The sequence below is a fragment of the Thermobia domestica genome, chromosome 2 (genome assembly GCF_964235325.1).
Source record: "Thermobia domestica chromosome 2, izTheDome1.hap1.1, whole genome shotgun sequence".
NCBI lineage: Eukaryota > Metazoa > Arthropoda > Insecta > Zygentoma > Lepismatidae > Thermobia > Thermobia domestica.
The window spans coordinates 224,970,521-224,994,747 of record NC_137455.1 but is presented as its reverse complement, the minus strand read 5'-3'; the positions used below and the strand labels follow the sequence as shown (position 1 = coordinate 224,994,747).

Genomic DNA, 24,227 nt, shown 5'->3' with positions numbered 1-24,227 from the left:
CTCGATTTAATTAGCAGCGAAAGAGTTAATGATGAAGAACTGAAAGGTATGTTTACTGTGAGAGAACTGTGTGAAGTTCAAAAATTGTGAGTCACGTAGAAGCTTGTATCATGAAAAAATATCTAACTCTGAAAAATATCTAATTATCCCACTCTGAGAAGTCATTTAATGCAAGTTATGCGAAATGAAGACGATGGCTGCCAATCGCAGTGCTCACAGTATAAGAAAATCAAAGTTCACAACAAATCTTCACCTGATATGTTTCAGATGTGATTACAACTCCCCAAAGTGCTCATGAGGACGAGCAACGTAGAACTTTTACGGTAAGCACGTGTAATCGTAAAGCTGAATTCATGTAGGATTCAGTATATACTACGACCTTACCTTTTGTTGCAGGAATAAAGTTTTGTGATTTTTTTAAAAATAAATACATAAATGATGTTGTCGTAACTATAAATAATAACACAGACAGAAATATTTAAGCTCTCAGTGATAGTTTTAATGTCTATACTAATACAAACTAATTATTTGCTGAGCAAAATTATATATTTTCATTAAAATTCAACACGTGTTACAGTTTCACCAACTAACTCTTTGGCTTCCTGCGCAATCGTATATACATACAACAGCTAAGAGATCTTTCTTCTGATTGGCTACTGGCAGCAGCAAATCCCTTTAAATTATACTTATTTCTATTGTTATTCATATAGATGCATTCTATTGTTCCTAATTACACAAAATGACGATCTTATCTAATTTAAACTAACAATTAATTAACTTAAACAATTAAGTAAATAATCACACACACACACTCACACACACACACACACACACACACACACATATATATATATATATATATATATATATATATATATATATATATATATATATATACTAATAGTATTTCGACTAAAATTACTCACTTATTTGAAAATGTAGCTGAATTATCTAGTGCACTGTAGAACAGTTGTCAAATACTGTAAATTAAAATTTTGCTGAAGTCGAAGAGAAATTTTAAAATTTTCAGATTAATATTGACGGTTTCAAGTTAGATATTAGGAAGGAATTTCAAGGGAAATTAACGAAATCAATGTAGATGTTAGCGCTCTGCGTGATGAGTTGGATAGTACAATCATGTCGGTAATGTAGAACGAGAAAAGGGATATGCGATTCAGCGAGTTTTAGGAAATATGAAAGCAGATAAAGGGACTAAAGAAGGGTGTCGAGCTCTCGAAAATTATTCCCGTTTATATGGAGTTCACGAGATAATAGAGAAACAACATCTAATTGTGAGAATGACAATTCTGATTCGGATACGGAACTTGCACCAACTGAAGAAATTAATCTAGAAGTTTCACTGAATCTTTATTTTTGTTATTATTTATTTTTTTTAATTAACGATTTCTTTAGTTACGACACTATCACTACAACCATTATTACGACTTATTCAGAGACAATACGCTAAATTTGATCTACTTTATTATGATTTACTTTATTTGATCTACTTTATTTAAATTCGGTCTACTTTATTATGTAGATCGAATAACAATAAAGAAAGAGAGATATCAATCCATCTATCTTCGTGTCTTATGTTGAATTACTTCGCTGCATTTTTTTTTTTTTTTTTTTTTTTTTTTGTGCTGTTAAAGGTATCCAAATATTAAACCTATAATACAAAATCGCGTTTCTGAAGTGATAGTATGTTTTTAAAAAAATGTAATCTGATTTAATTTTGGGTTACCTTTTTGTAAGATAGAAAGCCGTTCTGATCTGTAGAAAGAAAGACTTAACCTTAAAAGGCAATACCGGGTCACAGCTCTGTGTAGATTTATCACTAATGTATTTCTAATTATTCATATGAATATTGCTGGGAAGGAATTACCTTATAATGTGTTCTCTGACTAGGTTATCTCGGAATTAGAAATCAGGATTTATAGGATTTAGACAAGTTCGTTAAAGGGAAGCTATAAAATCTTTTGTTATAGTAGATCACTAGGTATTTTAGTGCTATGCTAAACGTTGCTAGATAGTGCTCAGTGCTCACTGGTGCCAGATAATAAAAGAAGTAATCATAGAATTCTGCATGGATACTTAAAACATTGGTTTAATTTTTCATTATCAATATTTAAAATTTGTTGCAAAAATGTTTCGATATATTATATATATACGAGGGTCACTACGAAAGTTTTGAGATTAATATTATTGTGGCACAGTATTTTAATTTCAACAATTGCGTTCGGTAGTAATATCCAGAGCGAAGAAGCGAAGCAAGTTTCAACTCGCCTCGCTTATCGGCGTGGCCGTATCGCCTTCACTTGTTTGTTGATGTGAGCAGTATTCGGCTGTCTAGAATGGAGCTCGAAAGGGAACATTTTCGGGCAATGATCCTTTACGATTTCAAAAGTGGTTTGAACGAGACACAAAACCCTGACCGTTTGCAGGGGGCATTTGGGGACCTTGCTCCTTCCCGTGCTACAATTTTTCGGTGGTTTGGTGAATTCAGAAAAGGCCGGACATCGCTTAAAGATGAAGAGAGAGCTGGACGTCAGGCAACAGCTGTGTCAGATGAAAACATTGCCGCTGTGGAACAAATGATTCGAGAAAATCCTCGAATAACTTTCAAGGACATTGAATCTGCAGTGAACATTGGATCGCCAGCAATAACAAAAATTCTTCATAATCATCTTCGGCTCAGGAAGGTTTCATCTTGTTGGGTGCCTCACACTTTCACTGAACAGCAGAAGCGCATGCGTGTAAAATGGTGTGAAGAAATGCTTGCAAGATTTGATGGAGGCAATTCTCGACGCATCTCTGACATTGTTACTGGTGATGAGACTTGGATCTATCAATTTGACCCTGAAAATAAACGCCAATCTACAGTTTGGATCTTTCCAGACGAAAATCCACCCACGAACGTGAAGAGACCGCGAAGTGTGGGGAAGAAGATGGCCGCAACTTTCTTCTCCAAATCTGGCCATGTTGCAACTGTTCCACTTGAAGAACAAAGGACTGTTACTGCTCAGTGGTACACCACTGTTTGCCTAACAAAAGTGTTCCAGAAGCTTCGGGAACGGCGTCCAAGAACTGGATTGCGTGGGATCCTGCTTCATCATGACAACGCGTCCGCACACACGGCCAACATCACAATTCAGTTTTTAGAATCTACGGAGGTGAAACTTATGACTCATGCGCCGTATAGCCCTGACCTGGCCCCGTGTGATTTTTTTTTGTTCCCCAGGATCAAAGATCGCATGCGTGGGAAGAGATTTTGCACCCCTGAAGAAGCTGTATTGGCTTACGAGAATGAACTTTGAACATTTGAAGAAAAAGACTAGCAACACTGCTTCCAAAGGTGGTTTTCGAGGATGCAAAAGTGTGTACAGTGTAATGGTGAATACTTTGAGAAAATGCAAGTGTTAAATTGATTTTAAGTAAGTAAGTTATTTCACGTCTCAAAATTTTCGTAGTAACCCTTGTATATATAAAATTTCAAAAGCAAAATCTTCGGGGTTCGGTTACCTACTAATTTTTTAAGTGACACAGGATTTTCTAACGACTTAATATACAGTCCTTATTATTATGTGCTATTACATATTACTGGTCCTATGTTTTAAGCTCAAGTAAAGAATAACAGCTTATAGTAAGTGAAAGCAGGGGCGCTCGAGTTTTGTTTTAAGGGTACACATCTCAAGTGTCTGTAATTTTGAAGCTGCAGCGACAGTGAAATTATTATTATATTACTATTATTGAAATATTTTTCAGGAATATAATGAAGAGCAACGCTTATCTGACATTTCTGTGGTACAGTTCAGTTTTATAGCAACGGCGTGAAGCATGCAGTAATTTCGGTTCTTGAAGACTTCCTTCTTATCTCGTCTCGAAAATTTTCTCGTTTTGTATATTTATGTACAAAATATAAGACCTGATTTTTCTTAATTTCATTAACAAGCTATCAAAACCCTTCCGCATCGGAAGTGCTTCACGAAGAGAGTGATAAAACAAGATTTACACTATATTTATTATTGGAGTATATTATGCAATCACTTACATTCTTCTGAACGTTGATAAATGCTTTTCGTCATGTTCGTGCAATCACTTTATCAATTTATAGTTTTATCCTATAAATCATGCAAGATTAAAACTGTTTCATATCTAAGACTTGGGTGAAGTAGTGTTGTCCACGAGAACACGTGAAATAACTCGTCTAGTCTCAAATTTAAAAACGTGCTTCTCGTCTCGACTCCCGTTTTCTATTCGAGCGAAACGAGAAATTTCTTGTTTCGTAGGCAATACTACTTTTCAAGTTAAAAAAAAGTTCTCACTTATTATGAGCAGGACATATTCTACAAATTGCGACTATTTTCGTACGGGAAGTAGACATGAAACTTTGTAGTCCATTAATATTCGTTACTGGAGGAAGAAATGAAAAGATCCACTAAAATAAGTTGTTTCGCGAGCAGGGTGTAAGTTCATGATTTTCCTTGTGATGTCTTAGATCTAAACAAGATCAAACGTAGATTATGTATTGGGTAAGAAACCGATAAAGATAATCGCATAATTACTACTGCATATAAACATATGGATAGACATTTTGGTAGGTATATGCTCGACCATTTTCAAAATATACAGTATATCCATCCCAGCATGCGTTTGTTTTTTCGTAAATTTAAGTTGAGTGTACGTTGGACTATAAAAATATTAGGAGAGTATACTCCCATATACGCCCAATTACATCCCTGCACATATATGTAATACTAGAAATGTTTCCTGAATAATGCCGCTCAGGGCGAGTCCAACTATTTTGACCATCTAGCGCCAAGAATCAATTCTTTCAATATGTGATTATAAGTACAGGGTTCCCACAAAAAAGTGAAGATCGATTTCCCTGACTTTTCTTGACATTCCCTGACACAAATTTATGTTTTCCCTGACATAAATTCTTGAATATAAATGGGAAGATATGGGGCAAGTTCCAATCATACACTTTTTAACGAATTCCTTCGTCCTCATACCCGTCCAACACACTCCTTTAATTACATTTACATATTTGTTACGTTCAAAATGAGTAATTGTTATTTACACGAAGTTTATCTTGTAAATACATAATATTATATGTATGATACAGTACCACATACATTGACATTGTATATTAGACTTTTTTTTTTTTTTTGCTTGAAGAAACAATAAAAAGCAACATAACATACAGTCAAGAATATATTGCCAACTCTCCCTGAGACCTATTACTATCAGTCCTAAAATAAAATGAAATGAAATTAAATCTGTCGGTTTTACGTCCCATGATTATGCCAACTGGACTAAAGGAAACAGTGATGATAAGAAATGAATGAAATGGTGGAATGAAGAAAGTGGGAGAAAACGAAGAACCCGAGAAAACTCACGCACATGTTCTTGTTTGTAACACAATTTCATTTGTTTCTTCTTTGCTTCCAATTTCTTAACTTACTTTTGATTTTGCTTTCCTCTGCACTTCTGATTCGTTTCTGTTTAAGGTATTCATGATAGCGTCTCCAAGGTGAATGAACTGAGAGAAGCATTCTTCAATGAACAGGAACAGATTCTACACCTCCACAGTACATAATTGCATCATGCAGCCGCCTCTGTGCTACCAGAGAATCTTTGATTTGGTTTTCTACAATAAGTGTCTTATTAAATAAGAACCCACCCTCCACTGAGAAATTGCCGTGGGATGAAATTAACATTTTCACAACATTCCACAAATTAGATTCTTCTTGTTTCTTGGACATTACCTTTGCAAAGAAGTAATCTAACCTGATGTTGCATATCTTCTCTTCGAATTCTTTGAAGTCAACTGCAAGAGACCCCTGTATTTCAGTACAGAAAGACAAAAAACCGAACTGGTTTTGATAGAAAACTTAACCGGTTTTAAAACCGAAACAAATTTTTGAGTTTTAAAAACTGGTTTTATTTTTTCTAAAAATTAAAAAAAAAATCGACTTTTGTGACCACCTCTAGTATACAATACATAAATATATTTTTCAAGCGAAAAAAAAATATATATATATTATTCGGAACAAACGATGCATTTAAGCTCTCAGTTTTTTTTTTCTTTTTTTTTTTTTTTCGATTTTCTCTAAAACTATGGATTAAAGTTTGCCCTCAAGCACGTTATACTTTTCATCTCAACGCGATTTATGTCGACTGATATTTGTTCTATACACTGAAGTGCCACTGAATGAGGAAGACGTGATAAGTGACGAGTTGCTGCTTCTTCGGTTTTGATAGTCGCTGCCACACAAAGAAGCATGGATTAACAAGTGTATGGGAAGTTATCCGGATTGTCTGCCAACGTCTTGCAGATTTTTCCATAAATCAGGTAATGAAGTCGGTGGCGGAAGATATGCTTGCACATCTTTGTTTAGAATATCCCAGAGATGTACAATGAGATTAAAATCCGGGCTTCTCGGGAGTCATATCAGCAGGAAGAAGTGGAATGCTTCTCCAAGCAGGTGGTAGCCAATCGGGATCTGTTACGAGAGCGATTGCCTTGCTGGTACACTCCATTTCTATCAGTATGATAGAAAGGAATAAATATATCGTTCACCCTGGAGATCTATGTACTTCGATTCAGTAAGAGTGCGTAGTACATGCATTAAAGATCCAAGACATTGCACGGTCCCATATCATCATAGAGGCGCCATTATCTTGTACAGTTCCAACCTGACAGGATGGATCCATGGCTTCGTGAGGATGGTGTCACTTTCGTAGCTTACCATCAGCGTGATGAAATCGGAATAGAAACTCATCACTCCATACTACTTGTCTCTATGGTCCAGTCACGACATTACCTTGCCAATGCAAACTGCACAGTACATCTACTAACTATATGACTGTACCCCTTATTGAGTTGGGTAGACATCTGGGTTAAAGTTTGTTGATATTCGGTACAGTAAGCCAAGTTATGAATATATTTATACTTTGCTCTCTTATTACATGGCAACCGAAGTAGATCCTGACATACAAGTGGTAGAAAAAGGAAAGCCGCCATGTAGATAGAGACGTATTTTGCAGTAGTGTCATACTTCCTCTTTTGCCATGAGGACAGTTTTCCCTTTTTGTTGTACTGTTACATATATCATATGAAATACTATTATTAAAAGTGAATGACCTTCTGGGGTGAATGACATTTGTGTACTATGTGTGAGAATGACGTCGTTGGAAAATTACATGGGGTGAATGATATTATCTACGTGGCACCCGGAATGGTTCCATTGCCCATACAGCTAAAGGATCAGTGCAATGTATTCCTAAACGTGAAAACTGACCCTTGCAACAGTGCCCCTAAGAATTAACGCCCCTTAACCTCGATTCCAGATCTACATGAATAGAGTACATAAAAATACATTAGTTAGGATAAAGATGAAAGCGTTCAATCGGCCAATAAAGCCGCGTTCTATTTTTTACTTGTATGAACACATAATGTGTACTATCTGTGAGAAGGATATCGTTGTAAAAGTAAAATTGCGGGCAATATATTTATTCATGCGGTATATATTGTAGACTCTCCGTCTGAATGACATCGTTGTAAAAAATTTGGCCGCATTTGTAAAAATCAGAATGACGTCGTCGTACTTTTTTTTAATTATTATTAAGTGCGAACATAGTAAGCTAATAAAATTGAATGTCTCTGCCAGCAAGGACTCGATGTCTTAACCTTTACGTACGTATAATGTATTCTTTATTATACAGATGAAAGATGATGAGGAGTGCTGTGTTCGGACGTCTGCTTCTGACGGACTCGCTGAACTGACTAACTTTTCGTGCGCTTTGGCTCGGACGATGATACCCTGCGGCAGTGAAACTTGCTACAGCCCGTGGCCAAAATAACAGTGACGCTAATGCATTCGGCCCTGCGGTGGTGAAACGTGTTATAACTTGCATAGGGCAATAATCCCCGTCGCTTCTGAAAACCTTACAGTTGAATGGCTTGGGGATGTGAAAGTTCTTTGACGTTCAAAAATGTTTAAACCTTTTAGGATTTCCACTTTTTGAGGTAAATATTAAACTTTCACTCAAACAGCTACTGCTTCCTTACTATTTATCGTAGGATCATGGTTCATACTTCGTTTTCTTCAGGTTCATACTTTTCACCGGTACCACTTATCCGTATTATACAACAGAAACGAGAAAATCGGAAAAAAACGGGAATTTTTCGAGAAAAAAGTTTCGAAATTTTTGCGCCCCTCTAGCCCAGGCCTAGGTTGACGTAGGGATCTGAATTAAAAAAAAAAAACAATACGTTGTTATGTATATAATACGTGTGCGAAGTTTCAATTTTGCATCTTGAAAACTAAGCTTGGGAGAAATTTTTGAAAGTTTGAAGAGGTTACCCTTTTTTTCATACTTCTCTCTCTCTCTCTCTCTTTATATATATATATATATATATATATATATATACTTTAAAAATGTACTACGTCATTACTATTTGACCTAAAAATGAAATCTTTGAGTTTTACGTCCCATGGTTATGCCGGCTAGGCTAAAGGAGACGGTGATAATAAGAAATGAATGAAATGGTGGAATGAAGAAAGTGGGAGAACCCTGAGAAAACCCATACAAACGGTGTTTGTCCACCACAAAGTTCACTTGGCACGAGCTGGGATCGAACCAGGTACCCCATGCATCAGAGGCTATTTGACCTAAAGTCATGGTTCTAACGCCACTTTCTTCAGTGTAACGAGCCCTTTCCAACGGTACCAATCATATGTCCGTATCATACACCTGAACTGGAAAATTCGTAAAAAAAAATCCTGAATTTTTTTGGAAAGATCCCCTGGAATACTTTGTTCCTCTGGCTCGGACCAGGACTCACGTAAGGATCTAAAAAGACCAAGAGTGCACACAATCCGTATGCAAAGTTTTAATCTGATATCTTAAAAACTACAGGCGTAAAAAAATTTTGAAATTTGCCTTAAAAAAATAGTCACGTCCGGTTTCAAAACACATCTGGGGTGACTTGACCAATAAAAATCCCCAGCTTATAAACCTGTTATAGAACCTAAATAAGCGGCCACAGGCGATACTACGCCATGGTAACAAGTTACCATAAATCCTACGAGGGTTAAATGCAACCCTTACGAAATTTTTGTATATAGACACGTCATGGAGTCTTGAGAACAAGCAGGCTAACGGAACTGTTGCTAACCGTGAATCGATATTTGATAAAAAAGATATATACGCATCCTAAGCCAATGAAATTAATAATATACATATAGAAACACCACCACCTAAAGTATTGTCAACAAGCTGGAATCCTCAACAATAAATGAAATGAAAGATGAAACGAAATCTTTGAATTTTACGTCTGACGCTCATGCCGTGTAGGCTAAAGGAGACTTTGATGATAAGAAATGAATGAAATAGTGGAATGAAGAAAGTGGAAGGAAACGGGAGAACCCCGAGAAATTCACGCACACGTTGTTTGTCCACCACAAAGTCCACTTGGCGCGAGCTGCGTTCGAACCAGGGACTTCATCCCAACAATACTTTGTCGGATAAGCTGTAATTGTGGTTTAAGTTCTATGGACCCGGAACGTGTGAAGGACGCTATGAGAACTGAGATTTCGATGAACCATTAATATGCGATGGGTGTAGACTGGGTGTTTATTATGACTGGGTTTATGATTGTATGCATGTAGATCCGAAGTCATCGCAAACCTTGCTTGGAGTATAATTGCAAGTCCTAGTGTTGAAAATGTTTTGCGTGTATGCAAATACACACATTACTGGACTATCAGCAAGAGAGAAATTTTATGAGGTTTATAGGGAACTACTAAGTAATGCGGACTGTCTCTCTGAATTAGTGAAAATTTCATTAAGAAAAGACAGAAAGACATCGGACATACCGTGTAAAAAATGTATTTTAATACTGGTAGCGTTCCATGTGTTTTATGTAGTGATGAAAACATTAATGTTAATTATGTATTAAAATTATAAATGTATACTTAAGTAATAATTCGATTCATTGTGATATGTGCAAGTTAAATATTCTTCATGTGTGTTCTCATCTTCATAATACTACAACACTTACAGTGAAATATTTATCACTTGATAAAATTATGTTTGATGATTTTAACAAGATCTTAGTAAAATCTCATTTATAAACTTTATGCGAAAAACTTGTAATCTTTTAAAAAATACAGAATTTGTTGGACATATTATACCATATTTTATACAGCGTTCATGTGAAATTTCACCATATGTAAATCAGTACATTATTTATATTCTAGGCTTTAAAATGTCCGATAACGTATTCATAATTCGTGAACTTAGTTTAACTGATGCGATGATAAACAAATTTTCATTGCTTGGTAAAATCACCAACAGAATACAATTTATTATCATTAGGTTGCCAAAAACGAACTGATTGGTCAACATAATTACATGGAAAAAATTGGAATAATAAAAAACAGATATACTCTGTCACACACATATATAACCTTGTATATCCATTATGTGTAAAGAATGCAACCTTTTATTGTAAAGGTTTAGAGCAGTCTGTTCGAATTAATCGAATATTTGCATTTTATACTATTACTGATTTAGAAACAAAACGTTGTCTTTCATTAAATGAATTATGTGGAAATACATTTAACGATTATTGTTCTTTTCATACGAATATTGTACAGAAATCAGGATATGCATATCGTAATGCACAACAGATGAATTATCGGTGGAAATATGAGCAATAACTAATGCATTATCTAGATTCTAATTGTTTTTCTTTAGGTTGTTTGTAGGAATTGTAAATAAAATGCACGTATTGTAATTTAAAAAATAAAAAATTGCAATAAAAATTGTAAATTAATTTTTAAAAATGGATTTTTTCTTCTTTTTAAAAAAATTTGCTTACATGATTATAAATCATTTTTCTTCAAATTCTTGTTAAACATTTTTAAACATTTTTCAAATGATTGATTAGGAATAATATAACGTAAAAAGAATAACACAAAATAACCGCACAACACGGATTTATCATCTTGATAAGCTTGATTATTTGTAAAATATATTTTAATATTTTTAGATTAAAAGATTTTTATCTCCTTGCGAATCTCCATGGCAAGACTATCGAAATACTGGCATTGTTATTTTTCATTGATGTACAATGCAATCCAACGCGATCCACTTGAATATGATTTGTCCAGATCAATAATACGACCAGCTGGAGGTTCTAATGACATGGGAAGTTTATCAAGCGGGTAAATTCCCGTAACACTTGTACTAGTCATTTTATCAACTAGTAGCAATATTAATAATTCATTACTATACGTGATAAATTATTATAGTATTATAATTAGATAAATTATTAATATTATATTTTTAATGGTAGTAGGTATGTTAATCACTGTTATTCACATATAACACAACCATATACCTTCACATATTCACTATACAGTAACGCCTCATGCATATTTCCTTTATACTGTCCAAAACGATGTTTATTATGGGCACTTGTAAATGTGGAACCCCAAGAAGTATACTTTGGCAACTATTTCTTCTAGATCTGTAACATTTCTTTAAAGAACTTCTTCAAGAAAACACTTTCTAGTTAATCCGTAGGTATAGATTGTAGTAGTATTTGAACAATGTGTTTGAAGTATATTGTTAAGATGGGAATACTCTACATCGACCTCGTGCCAGGTAATATCATATATGTTATCGCTTAAATATTTGTTGTATTTATAATCGGCCTAAATATTTTATTTAAAGGGTATGGTGGTTTAAATATCCAGCTTTGGACAAAGGAAACGTCAAGATTTAGAATGGCTAATTTTTTTACAATAAATTCGTCGTTATCATCATGAAATGTGGAGAAGGGTACAATAACCTTCATTCTATTCAACTGACTAACTTAGAACATGTTATCAGTATAAATATTTCTATTTTTGTTCATCTGTGCTAAGGAATCAAATTGTATTGCATCACAACAATAGCTAGATTATAGCAACAGGTAATAGGATAAGTTTTTTTCTAAATCTTCAGCTAGAAGAAAGGAATAGGAGAAAGAAAAATGTGGTGGGGGATAGTTTGGGAGAAGAAACAGAAATTATTAAAAGAATGCTGCAGAAGATGGGAGGCATATCAACGTACAGAAAAGGAAGCAAGAGACTACTGGAAGTAATAAGAGAGAAAAAAAGGAAGAAGAGAAAAGAAGAGCAAGGGACATTGATGGAGAAAAAAGGATTTATCTACAAAATTCAGTGCAACGAGTGTGATGTGTTATATTGGAGAAACTGGAAAGAGACTTAGAGAACGTATAAAGCAATATAAAAATGACGTTAGATTAGAGAGGGACAAAAATGCGGTCTACAAACACATAAGGGACACGGAACATGCAGTAAATTGGAAAGAAATAAAAATTCTAGGCCATGAAGATAGAAGAATAGTCAGAAAATGGAAGGAGGCACGATGTATTGAAATGCGATGAATAAGGCGATGAACTGGAACTCAGGACTTAACATAGACCAACAGTGGAATAAATTGTTACAAAAACTTGAAGTATAAAATGTGAATATATATATATATATTGATTGATTGATTGATGTACATGTTATATATGTGTGTATGTATATGTGTGCATATTTAGGTGTAATAGTTTTTATATGTTTATATATATATATATATATATATATATATATATATATATATATATATATATATATATATATATATATATAATTATGTACTTAATTTTTTTAAGTTAATTAATTGTTGGTCTAAATTAGTTTAGTTAAGATCGTCATTTCGTGTAATTAGCAACAATAGAAAGCATCTATATAGGAATTTTCAAATAAGTATACTTGAAAGGGATTTGCTGCTGCCAGGAGCCAATCAGAAGAAAGATCTCTCAGCTGTATATAAGATTGTACAGTCATCCTGTATCTCAGTGTCTGGTGAAGCCAAAGAGTTAGTTGGTGAAACTAACCAACTAATTTTTAATGAAAATATATAGTTTTGCTCAGCAAATAACTAGTGTGTATTTAATTATATACAAAGCAAAGCTTCTACTTATGGAAAATATCATAGAAGAAAGGATTTCGTAATATTCAAATCAATTTTAGAAAATGTACATGTAAAATTACAGTTGCATGTTTTGAGTATTGGGTGTTAATAATACTTAAATGATTCACTTTCTATGAACATAAAAGCAGCAGTCGGATACAAAAATAAGTCTGAGATGTGGTCGCCGGCCTATTCAGTCGGTTGTAAGTCTTATCCTATATACCCTCATTGTTTACAAAGGCCAAAAATACAAATCAATCAAAGAAGACTGAGTAAGCTCAAACGTCGGATTAATGAATGATTACGAAACTACTGTAATACTATATCCTGGTATAAATACGGGAAGTCAACGTAACGTACTTAATCTACACAACAAACGAACATAACCAGAGAAATTCGAGGAGTGCATTCCTGTGCAAAGATCGACAATTTTTTTCGCAGGTAAATACGGCCGTTTTCTTAGAAGAACGGGTTTGGATTTCGCTTTTTTATGCAACACCGAAGTTATAATGGATGGGGTCTAATGTATCTACTCAAATTAACTACAACCAATTGTTAATGATCTTCAGGGTGATTAGATTTCGTGCAATGTGTGGGCAGCATTAACAGTAGAAAATATCGTAATGTTAGAAAATGCTTTGATTCAGTATCTTTAGGTAGAGTATTGAGCAAAATATGTTCTCTATTTATGGAAGATGTATGGGTATTTTGTGCCAAACAACAAAACGAAGAATCTAAAAGTTTCTATAAGCTAAATAGCACTTGACATAAACCCAATAGAACACATCTATGCTGTCTTGATTGTACAGTGAAACTACATTGCCTGGATATCTGGTAGAGTGTTTCTGTGCCGTGAGGGTCAAGATAGCATAACATCCTTGATTTGAAGCCTTATTGAATTAAGAAAGTAAACGCCAGGATAACAAGTTTTAATATAGATAAATTGTAGCCAGTGTCTGTCAACAAATAAACGATAATGGCCAAATATCAGACTGTTTATTAATTTAAGTTATAATGTAAATGTATATAGTAAAAGTGAATGCAATGCTAAAATATTAACGAAAAATGTGTCATAACTAATATTAATATACATTTTAAACATTGAAAATGAAAGAAAATGTGTGTAAAAATAGTATCACTAATCACTCGTAACGAATTATTTACATCATTTACACTTCCGCTCAAAAATGTCTGCATTTACATCAAAAGTAGAACTGTAAACCTTACAACAGAATCTTTTCATTCAAAGTTTGTCAAATGTACTTCACCTTCTTTCATGCCTTCAGGACAAGATGCTCCAAAACGATGGGCTACCGATAGAAGTTTATTGCCCAACAAAGATGGGTCCTTAGCAAGTTTTAGAACTAGATGAAAATTTGCTTGAAGATCGCATCCCCATAAAGTACTTCTAGTTAATGTTGATGCTGCTTCTCCTAAAAAAATAAATAAAATTATAATATTACGACTCATGATAAGTATACACACTGTCTAAACAAAATAGGTCAAAATTCTTGTTATATATGTGTTCACATAAGTATATTGCATGCACCAATGTAATTTTTGCAAAGATATTTATAAAGTATGAAGTAATGTTTTTCGGTTTCATGCCTTGGACGGAAAAGATAAAGAGTATTTCTCATATTCATGATATGTTGTACAGAAAGTTGTTTACTTGCCTTAGTGGAACCAGAACGAAATATTCTCTAAAAGACAAATACCTTGCTGATAAACAGAACAACAATTGCTCATTATCAAGGTTCAATTGTATGTCATCTGTTTCGTTCTAAACGTGTCATTTTCAAAACGTTGGTTTAAATTTGTTATCTAGAAAAGTTTAATTATTTTCTTTTACATGTAATTAATAAAACAAAACTAACCAAAGCAACAATTACATTAACTCTTGAAAAACAGTTTTGTCAATGTAATATCGACATCAGACATGTTACGAAAGAACAATTCAAGAATAACAACTTAAATAAACGGAAAGTGAAAGATCACATTTATTTACCCAAAGCCAATCACGTTTTTCCCTTCAGTTTTTTACACTCACGTGCATAAAATATAAGCTTTTAATTAGATGCTTGTCACATAGTAATCGAAATTGTAATAATTTGCACACCTGTTCTGAATTCTGGACACCTGCACATTCAACAATGTTCTCCACGTTTCTTAGTTTTTTTTTTTTTTTTTTTTTAACTTATCCGGTTCTATTTTATCCAGCATTATATTTCGTAGCTCATGAGTTGAGTTCGCTCGTCCAATTCATCCACAGTTCCTTGTCATGTTTCTTAACCCACTGAAGTTTTTTTTCCGATTTCAGTATCACATTTCTTATTTTTCTCTTCAGTCCTTCTATTGTTTCCTAATGTATTCGATATCCTATTTCTTTGACGTGTTTATCTATATCGCATTATTCTCTCTTTTTAATCTGACATCGTCTTTATGTTGTCTTATTTTTTCTTCCAATTATTTTCCTGTTTCTCTTATGTATTTTATATTACATTCTCTACAACTTATTCTATATACGACTACTTTCTCTTCTGTCTTTAGCTGGTTTTCGTTCCTCTTTCCCTCTCTCTAGCTAAGTCTAAAATCCTCTTCCCTCTTTTTCTACATGTTTTAACTCCTCCTTTCCTCAGCAATTTCTTAAGAATCTTTTTTTATCACATAAACTCTCAAATCCGAACAACTTTCTTCTTTTTCTTTCTTTCTGTCCTCTATTTTCTCAAGTCCTTTCTTCTCTATCCATTTCCTATTAGCAATCGGTCAAATATATCCATGTCCTCTTTCCTTCGTTATTACCTATCATTTATATATATTTTTTACCATGTTCTCATGTTACTTAATGAAGTGCTGGACAAAATAGAACGGGAAGAAAAAATGAAATTAAATCTTTCAGTTTTACGTCCCATGGTTATGCCGGCTAGGCTAAAAGAGATGATGATGATTAAATAATCAATGAAATGATGGAATGAAGAAAGTGGGAGGAAACGGGAGAACCTCGAGAAAACCCACGTACACGGTGTTTGTCCACCACAAAATTCACTTGGCGCGAGCTGGGATCGAACCAGGGACCCCAAGCACCAGAGTGAACGCTCTACCACTGAGCCACCGCGGCCCAATAGAACGGGAAGAGTTAAAAAGAAAAAACGTGGAGAATATTGTCGAATGTACAGGTATCCAGAATTCACAAGTGTACAAATAATTATGAGTACTGAAAGTATGTGACGTGTACCTAATTAAAAAAAAATACGTTTTGTCAAAACAATTAATTGGTTCTGTGTAAATGAGTGTGACCTCCTCTAACTTTCTGACTACATTTGTTCTTCTTGGATTGATCCTCCATAAAGTGTCTGATGAAAGCGACATTAAATTGCCGAAACTGTTCCCAAATGTTATTAGTATAATTTTTGCTTTGGTGAATTTTGTTTTATTAATACATGTTAAATATTTCCAAAGCTATAATCAACAATATACAAAATATTCTCTTTTATTTTAACGACAATCATTACTTTTAATTTTTACAACAGAAAATTTACGGACTGTTTTGAGTTGAGTAACAAGAAATACACTATCAGTATTATGATAGATAAAAAATACGATATCATTTTAACGCGTTAAGTTTGTGTAAAGTGTACGTCTAGACAAGGAGGTTACAAGATTTTGACATTTATTTAATAGGTCATTAGAAATTCTATTTCTCTTTATTTCGATCATCTGTTACGTTGTAAGTTAGAACGAGTTCTTATTCTAAAATTTTACTTGCTACTCAGCCCAGTCCACCATCTACATCATTTTTCCCAGAAATCTTAGGTTTTTCATGCGAATAATAGGCATTCGCATGAATTTTTAAGATGAAACGTGATATAATGAAAATAATTTTCAACTTATCTCAAAAAGTTGGAAAAGAACTCGCAATATCGCATAAATCACGCTGAAAACGAACTGACATGAGTCCATACGTAGATAGGCAATAATTGTATTAAAATTTTAAGACGAAGATTTGAATATTGATGCGAAATTCAAACCTACGTTACAAATTTTGAATCTTGTGGTTGAATGAGAACAATGCCATCCATATCTTCTATAGTATATTACATCAATTCTGACCTATTACTGAACTTTTACGATATTCCAAAATTTTACGAAATAGTGAGAACGTTTTTCTTGTGATATTATTTTCCATCTGATTTGGTAAAATGGTGAGAGAATGAGAGATAATGATCATGACGAAGAAGAGGGTTTTTTTATTTATTTATTTTTTTTTTATTGTGACTAATGAACTCTCTTATTGTAATGTCATGTAATGTTGAAGTAATTTTCAGGTTTAAACAGCTAATTCTTTTACCATTTTTAAATGACCTTCATTTCTTATTGACGCAATGTTCTAATTAAGGACAAAGTTATTCTAAGAAACAAGAATACCATAGATCCTAAAATATTAATCAGTGACCTCATGTAAGATGTGAAACTAACAAACAAGTAACATGTTAAACAAGTAATAACCAAATAATGTCTTAGTTCAGTTGTTTTGAGACAAAAGTTTATCATGTTTCTGAAATTTATTAACCGACCTTGAAGGGGTATTTAGGTGATTATTTAAGAAAATCACTGCACCTAGAATTAATGTAAGGTCATCAGCAAGACGTAAAACATATTACTTAGTATCTCAATTTATAGCGGCTGCGTAGTCGTTATTCTCTTCCAGGCTACCATTTAAAGAGGCCGGACAATAAGAGAGTAAGTGAACTGCAGAGCACAGGTCTACTGAGACTGATGGCACTACGTTATTAGCAGAGTCACTCAACGATAAGCCAGGAATAAGAGTAGCGAACAGTTCACAAAGACAGAAACACACGTGGCTATTATAACAAAAATTTAGACCAAGGATGGAAACTCAATACAATGGTAGTTTCTGTTGTTTTGATGCACCTAGTTAAGTTTTATGGTTCACTCTTGGACAAGTAGAATATATAGGTGGTCAGGTGATGACACTGAATATATTGATGAAAAATGAAAATGTTCATTCGAGAATCGAACGAAGGTAAGAAAGGCATATATTTAGATTGGCAAAGCTGGAGGTACGAGCGAAAGATTTTTAACTGAATGTCAATCTAATTTTTACTGACGACGATTTCTATGTAATGTGGCTAGGCAAAGTGACTTCAAAAGCGACAGCAAAGTCGGTAGTGTCTTACAACAATGCTGTGACGGCTTCACAGAAGATAGCGAAGCGATGGGAAATCTCAAAACACACTTGTTTATTAGAGAAAGTTTCACGGTCTTCCAGGCAAGGTGACAAGACATAAATGCCGTTGGTTGGTATTATTAGCGTTTAGTGTCACCTTCAGCAGCGAGGCTATATGAGATGTATATCTACAGATTAACGTGGGATCCAAACCACATAAGCTTCCGCCAGGAAATGAATCCGGATCTTCCGTGCCGAAGACGCGATGATAACCAAAGGAGGAAGGGAATGCTGTAAGATGCCTTGTGGATAAGGGAAGGCAGTTTTCTCAGGAGTCCAACCTTTAAAAAGACGACAGAATTTCAGAGGTTGATTATTAAAACAGTTTAATCGAAAGCTTACTAAAATAAATAAAGATGATAATTTTCGAGGCGTTTGAATGTAACTAAATAACGTTAACCTAATAATAGAAATACAGAATTTACTGAAGTCTAACTTTGTAATTACGCAGTACACATGAGAAATTTTTACCTCAAAATGGTCCTTCTGAATAATAGAAATGCAAGGTCAAAATTTAGAAATCCGGTAGTAAGGCAGGTGAGCACAGTCCCAGAGAAATTAGTTACACCCAAGATAATATGAGGACACGTATTTAGAGTCATAATGAAAATATATAATTCAGAATCACGTGATATGTGAAATAATAATTGATCAGAGGCCAGCGTAGATAATTGCCAAGGCTCTAGTCATTTGTTACTGAAGCTGACAAATAATGTACAGAATGACGCATTCATTGACACGAGAACTATGTAAAAGCAGAGAATTTCAAGTTCTTGGTGTAAAATTTGGTTGACGGTCTGTCAATGAGAAGAGCAATAATTCACTAGTTTGTTGATATTGCCTCGTGGTGTGTGTTCCAATTGAAGAAAATGATGGGTTAATTCCAGCAGTGAAAATAATGATGTTTAACGCAACAGAAGTAAAGAAAAAGAAATACAGTACGATGAATTGAACTAGAGTATTCATGAGTACAATGGATAACATCTCATTAGGATCGAAATAAATGCCTCGATGATGTAAAGTTCCAAAGGTATTCTGCTAGCTTGATGTGAGTTTCTAGATCAAGCCTAAAAGGGAAAGACAAGGACATATTAATGTTGGTCCTTCATAGAATCCTTTGTGATAACAGAAAGTTAAGTTCTCATAATTAGAAGGTAGGGAGGGGCTTCGACTTGACTTGATGAAATGCACTCACAGATAATTAAGAATAATTTCTTCCTTTAATTGAAGGTGGAGGCGTCGACGGTGACGATGCGTGCTCGTAAAACGTTCGTTATATTTCCCCTAGCACCATGAGGATGTCCATTATCTCAAAGAGGAGAGATTTCGAAGATCTGTGATTGGAGAAATATTATTATAAATAATTATTATGCCATGTAAGCGCGGGATGAGCATGTGAATAGCTTGACAACTTCATAAGATGGTGTAAATCATTACAAATTTATTGCATTTTTTATAAAAAGAGAAAGTAACAAGAGGTTAACAAATGGTGTGAAATATCAAAATAACTATTAAATTGTCTGGATGTTGTAATTAAAATTGTGACATGGAGGTGGTCACTGGACCATATCTGGGGCGCAAAATATCTAAATTTTAAAGTGACAATATCCTTTACAACTCCACACAAGATTAAAGGTTAATGATTTTATTATTCTTATTATAAATAACCAATTAAAAAATACCAATACAGTTGAGATGATCGAATAAAGAATGTAGTTCGAACGGGATACAGTCAAAGCTCTGTTATTCTTTTATTTGAAAATATTTCTATCCTGTTTTTCTTCCCTCTTGCAGAAAGCAAAAAATAGTACGTCTAGACAAAAAAAAAGTAGTAATAAACTAAAATAAAGAAATATTATTTTAACTTCAGTACTTAAAACATAGTTGTTCAATCTCTAAATAAATAAAAAAAAAAAAAAAAAAAAAAAAGGAAATTAAACTATCCAAAGACATGATTAAATGTTTTAGTAACAACAGAAAAATTCGTGAATTTAAGACTTACCTTATTGAAAAAAAATAAAAAAAATAGAAGGCGAACAATTTCGATGGAAAGACAAATCACTACACGTGTAAATCTATTGAAATCTCAAATTCCATTCTTTTACCATCACCATACTTCTCTTCCATCGTTACTCCAAAGTAAAAGTAACTTTAGAAAAGTAGCAATAATATTAACACGTAACAGGAAAGATCTAAAAAGGAAAACCTTAGAAAGCATTAACTATTATAAACTCATGAAAAGAAAGTGAGAATACAGGCAATATAGATCGCGTTATCCGCCAAAACTTGACTACGATTTCTAGCAAGTCCTAAATGTTCTGAGTATACTAGATATTCTAAGAGAGCAGAATAGAGGCTATTTCTAGGCCTGAATATTCTACGCCTAGAGTAGAGGAAACATGGACATTCAGAATTTCCTTTATATATTTCGCCATGTAGCTACGAAGATCCTAGCCGTGTAACTTTTTAAAAAAAATTCAGTAACGTCAAGTTGTCAAATATAGCAAGATCAAATATAGCAGTAAAATCAAATATAGCAAGAAGGTTCTGCTGACAATGGAATAGACTTTTGAGATTAACAAGATTGTTTGTAATGGATCTGAAAGAGCAAATTCATGCTGAAATTTGCTCAAGAGAGAGTGACTCCAAATATTAAACGAGATGATTGATCATTATGGACTTAAAAACCTTATTAACGCAACTCGAAATAGCAATGGGCCTATTGCTCAAGGCTATTATTACAACTTCAATAGCTCAATCCTTAATTAAGCTAGAAAGATGATTTGGTACCAAAGTATTTTTGAGGGATGTAGCTTTCCGTCAGTTTCATTTTATGTATATAGGGGGTACGTATGTACGGCCGAGAGAGGGAGGATGGAGTTCGTTTTTTCAATTTTTCATCATTTTTTTTCATCAGGTTTTGGCGGGCATTCCTCCCCCCTTTGTGGTACATCCATAAAAATTGGTATGTAAAGCAATAAAGTAGTCCCTACATGATAGTAACCTGTATGTGTACTTGTTGTTTATAGAGGAAGAGGGGGTCAAATTTGGCTAATTTATATTTATTTTCGGGACGGTCCCATATAAAACAAGATATATTTCACTGAAGTGGTCTAGAAGCATAATTCTTGTTCGTATACACGATGTGTGTAGCAAAAATGATTTGCATGTGGACGTGGTACTATAGTGGGGGAGGGGAGAGAATGTCTAATTCAATGAATATTTTTCTGCACACACACACACACACACACACACACACATATATATATATATATATATATATATATATATATATTTTTAAATATTTCCTACATAAAACGAATTCATTACGCAATGGCTACCATTTCTTATATTATTGTCACAAGTATGTGACCTACACATTAGCATCATTTTGTCAGCGTAGAGTGACTACAAGGGTTGCCAGGGCCCAGCAAAATCAATATTTTCATATTTTTAATGATTTTTTATGTCTGTTCTTTTTCTACGAATACGGCGGGAATTTCACAAATGTTACCTCGTTGGAATTTGTGGCCTATAAGCTTTCCAATGGTGTATAACTCATGACTCTGTGATAATTAGGGGGGTCACCAGAGCCCCGAACATTAGAGTCTACCATTTTGTTAAAATGCCTGGCGGGCGTCAAGAATTAATTGTGTTGTTATGCCGCAGACATTAATCATTATTAGCTACACATGTTGCAGATAGAGATGTATCTTGAAAACTGTTTAGTTAAAATATGTCATTTGCTCCTTGTAGGGTAGTCACTGCTCTTTTCTATGAGTTATATTGTATTTGTCAGAGCATTTCTTCTAGCTTATGATGTGAGAACTCTTCATTATTATGGAAATGATAGTGATCAAAAAATATCCATGTTTTGAATTTGTGAATTTGGATCTTAGAATAATGTATAGTGTGTTTAACCTCAGGTATTCTTGGAAATTAAGAAATGTTCAAATACTTCATTGGAATTTCTGTTAATTTAGTTATACGCACATTGATGTGCAGAATTTCGTTCAGTAATTGTTGTTATAATAAGAATATAATTCTGCTTGTAATTTACTCCATGCACAAATCCTGCGGAGGATGGGTTGTTTGTTAGAAAATTAAATTAGCTCTTCAATCTGATATTTTATTTGTTTTAAACATGTCCAACTACCATCGAAAAAAAAAAAAAAAAAACACGTTTAAAACAATTTGTTTAAAACGTTTAAAACAAACTGAATAAAACAACACCCCTCGTTTTAAACATGTTTTAAACACTTGTTTTAAACATATCAACCCTGAGTGAGAGATCTGGAATTCTGAAAGATAAAGCTGAACTATTGGCGTCAAGCTACAACAGTGGAATTGCCTTGATGTGACTGCATTCCGTAACCTCCATATATTATTCCTTCCATTTTTCGAAAGCGAAAAGAACTTGGTATTTTGTAGTGATGTAGAGCTACGGGCATTGACTATAAAAGTGATGAGTGGAGGTTGTTCATGGACTCCTCCAAAATAAGTCTTAAATGTGTTCTCGTGCATAATGGCAACGTGTTACCACTGATTCCGATTGAGTATGCATCTGACATGAAAGAAACACATGATAACATGAAATAATTGTTGTTGTGATTGGACTATGACAAGTTTAAAAGGCAGATTTCCGGGGATCTGAAAGTCATAGACATATTACTTGGGCTACAACAGTGCTACACCAAATTCTGTTGCTTCCTGTGCCTCTAGGATAGCCGCGCCAAAGTACTTCATCATAAAAAGAAGGATTGGCCTACGCGGCAATCACTTGAACCAGAATCTTACAATGTTATGCACGAAGCACTTATCGAATCCAAGAACATAATTCTTCCTGCTCTTCATGTAAAACTGGGCCTAATGAAACACTTCGTTAAGGCCACGGACAAAACTGGTGAAGCATCTCTCTATTTGCGCGAGAAATTTCCACGTCTTAGTGAGGCGAAAATAAAAGAGGGAACTTTCGTGGGTCCCCAAATACGCAAACTCTACAAAGATGAGCATTTCAACACCATCCTGACAGATGATTAAAAGTTAGTTTGGGATGCCTTTGTTCAAGTATCAACAAACTTTTTAGAAAATAAGAGGGCAGAAAACTATAAGGATCTTGTGGCAAATTTTCTGCATTGCTACGATAGACGGGGATGCAACATGTCCTTAAAGTTACATTTCTTAGATTCCCACTTGGACTTCTTTCCTGACAACTGTGGTGCTGTAAACGACAAGCACGGAAAACGCTTCCACCAGCAAATTTCGGACATGGAAATGAGATACCAGGGCAAGTGGAATGCATTAATGTTAGCCAATTACTGTTGGACACTAATTAGGGAATCACCAGCAGAAAACTACGAACAACAAGCAAAGCGGTTGCGCCTTCAGTGACCTTCCTCCGAGGAATAACAACAAGGTAAATACATGCATAAGCTTATACATGCAATAACGTAAAATTATCATAACTTCAAAACCAGAGCTAATTTTGGATTTTCATTAGCATTTTCGTTATCAGCATACTCGAAAACATAAAGATTAGCTGTTCTCATGCCAGTTACAGAAAAGGAGTAAAATTTTGTTGGCTAGTGTAATTAGTGATTGGGTTTGAAGCAGTTCATCTGACTTCTTACTTTTGAACCGAGCAACATCGATTACACTTTGTTCTACTAACTCCGAATTAATCTGCTCCTCAGAGGTGTTGAGGAGATTCCAACAGAAGATAACTCCACGATTCAGTAGGCAATGTAGCTCCACTTGAACTCGAAGTTATCCAATTCTGTCAAATATGAGTAGCTTGAAAATCTATCTTTCGTTTTCAGGTTCCATTAACACAGTGCCATTATGAAGCTCTCGAATGTCTTCATTGTGTTTTGCAGTGTAAGTAATAACTTTTATAATTACTGTTCGCTGGTCTTACTTTATTTCTATTCATGTA

The 24,227-nt window shown here is 34.2% G+C and overlaps 1 protein-coding gene across 1 annotated transcript in view; it reads right to left on the bottom strand.

The window, feature by feature from the left end:
- LOC145678387 (spatacsin-like) overlaps window positions 1-24,227 on the bottom strand; it is a 159,311-nt gene that overhangs the window by 92,127 nt on the left and 42,957 nt on the right. Inside the window, exon 6 of the mRNA XM_081748468.1 lies at window positions 14,313-14,477. Within this exon, the coding sequence (XP_081604594.1) occupies window positions 14,313-14,477 (165 nt within the window). The remainder of the gene's footprint in view (window positions 1-14,312; window positions 14,478-24,227) is intronic.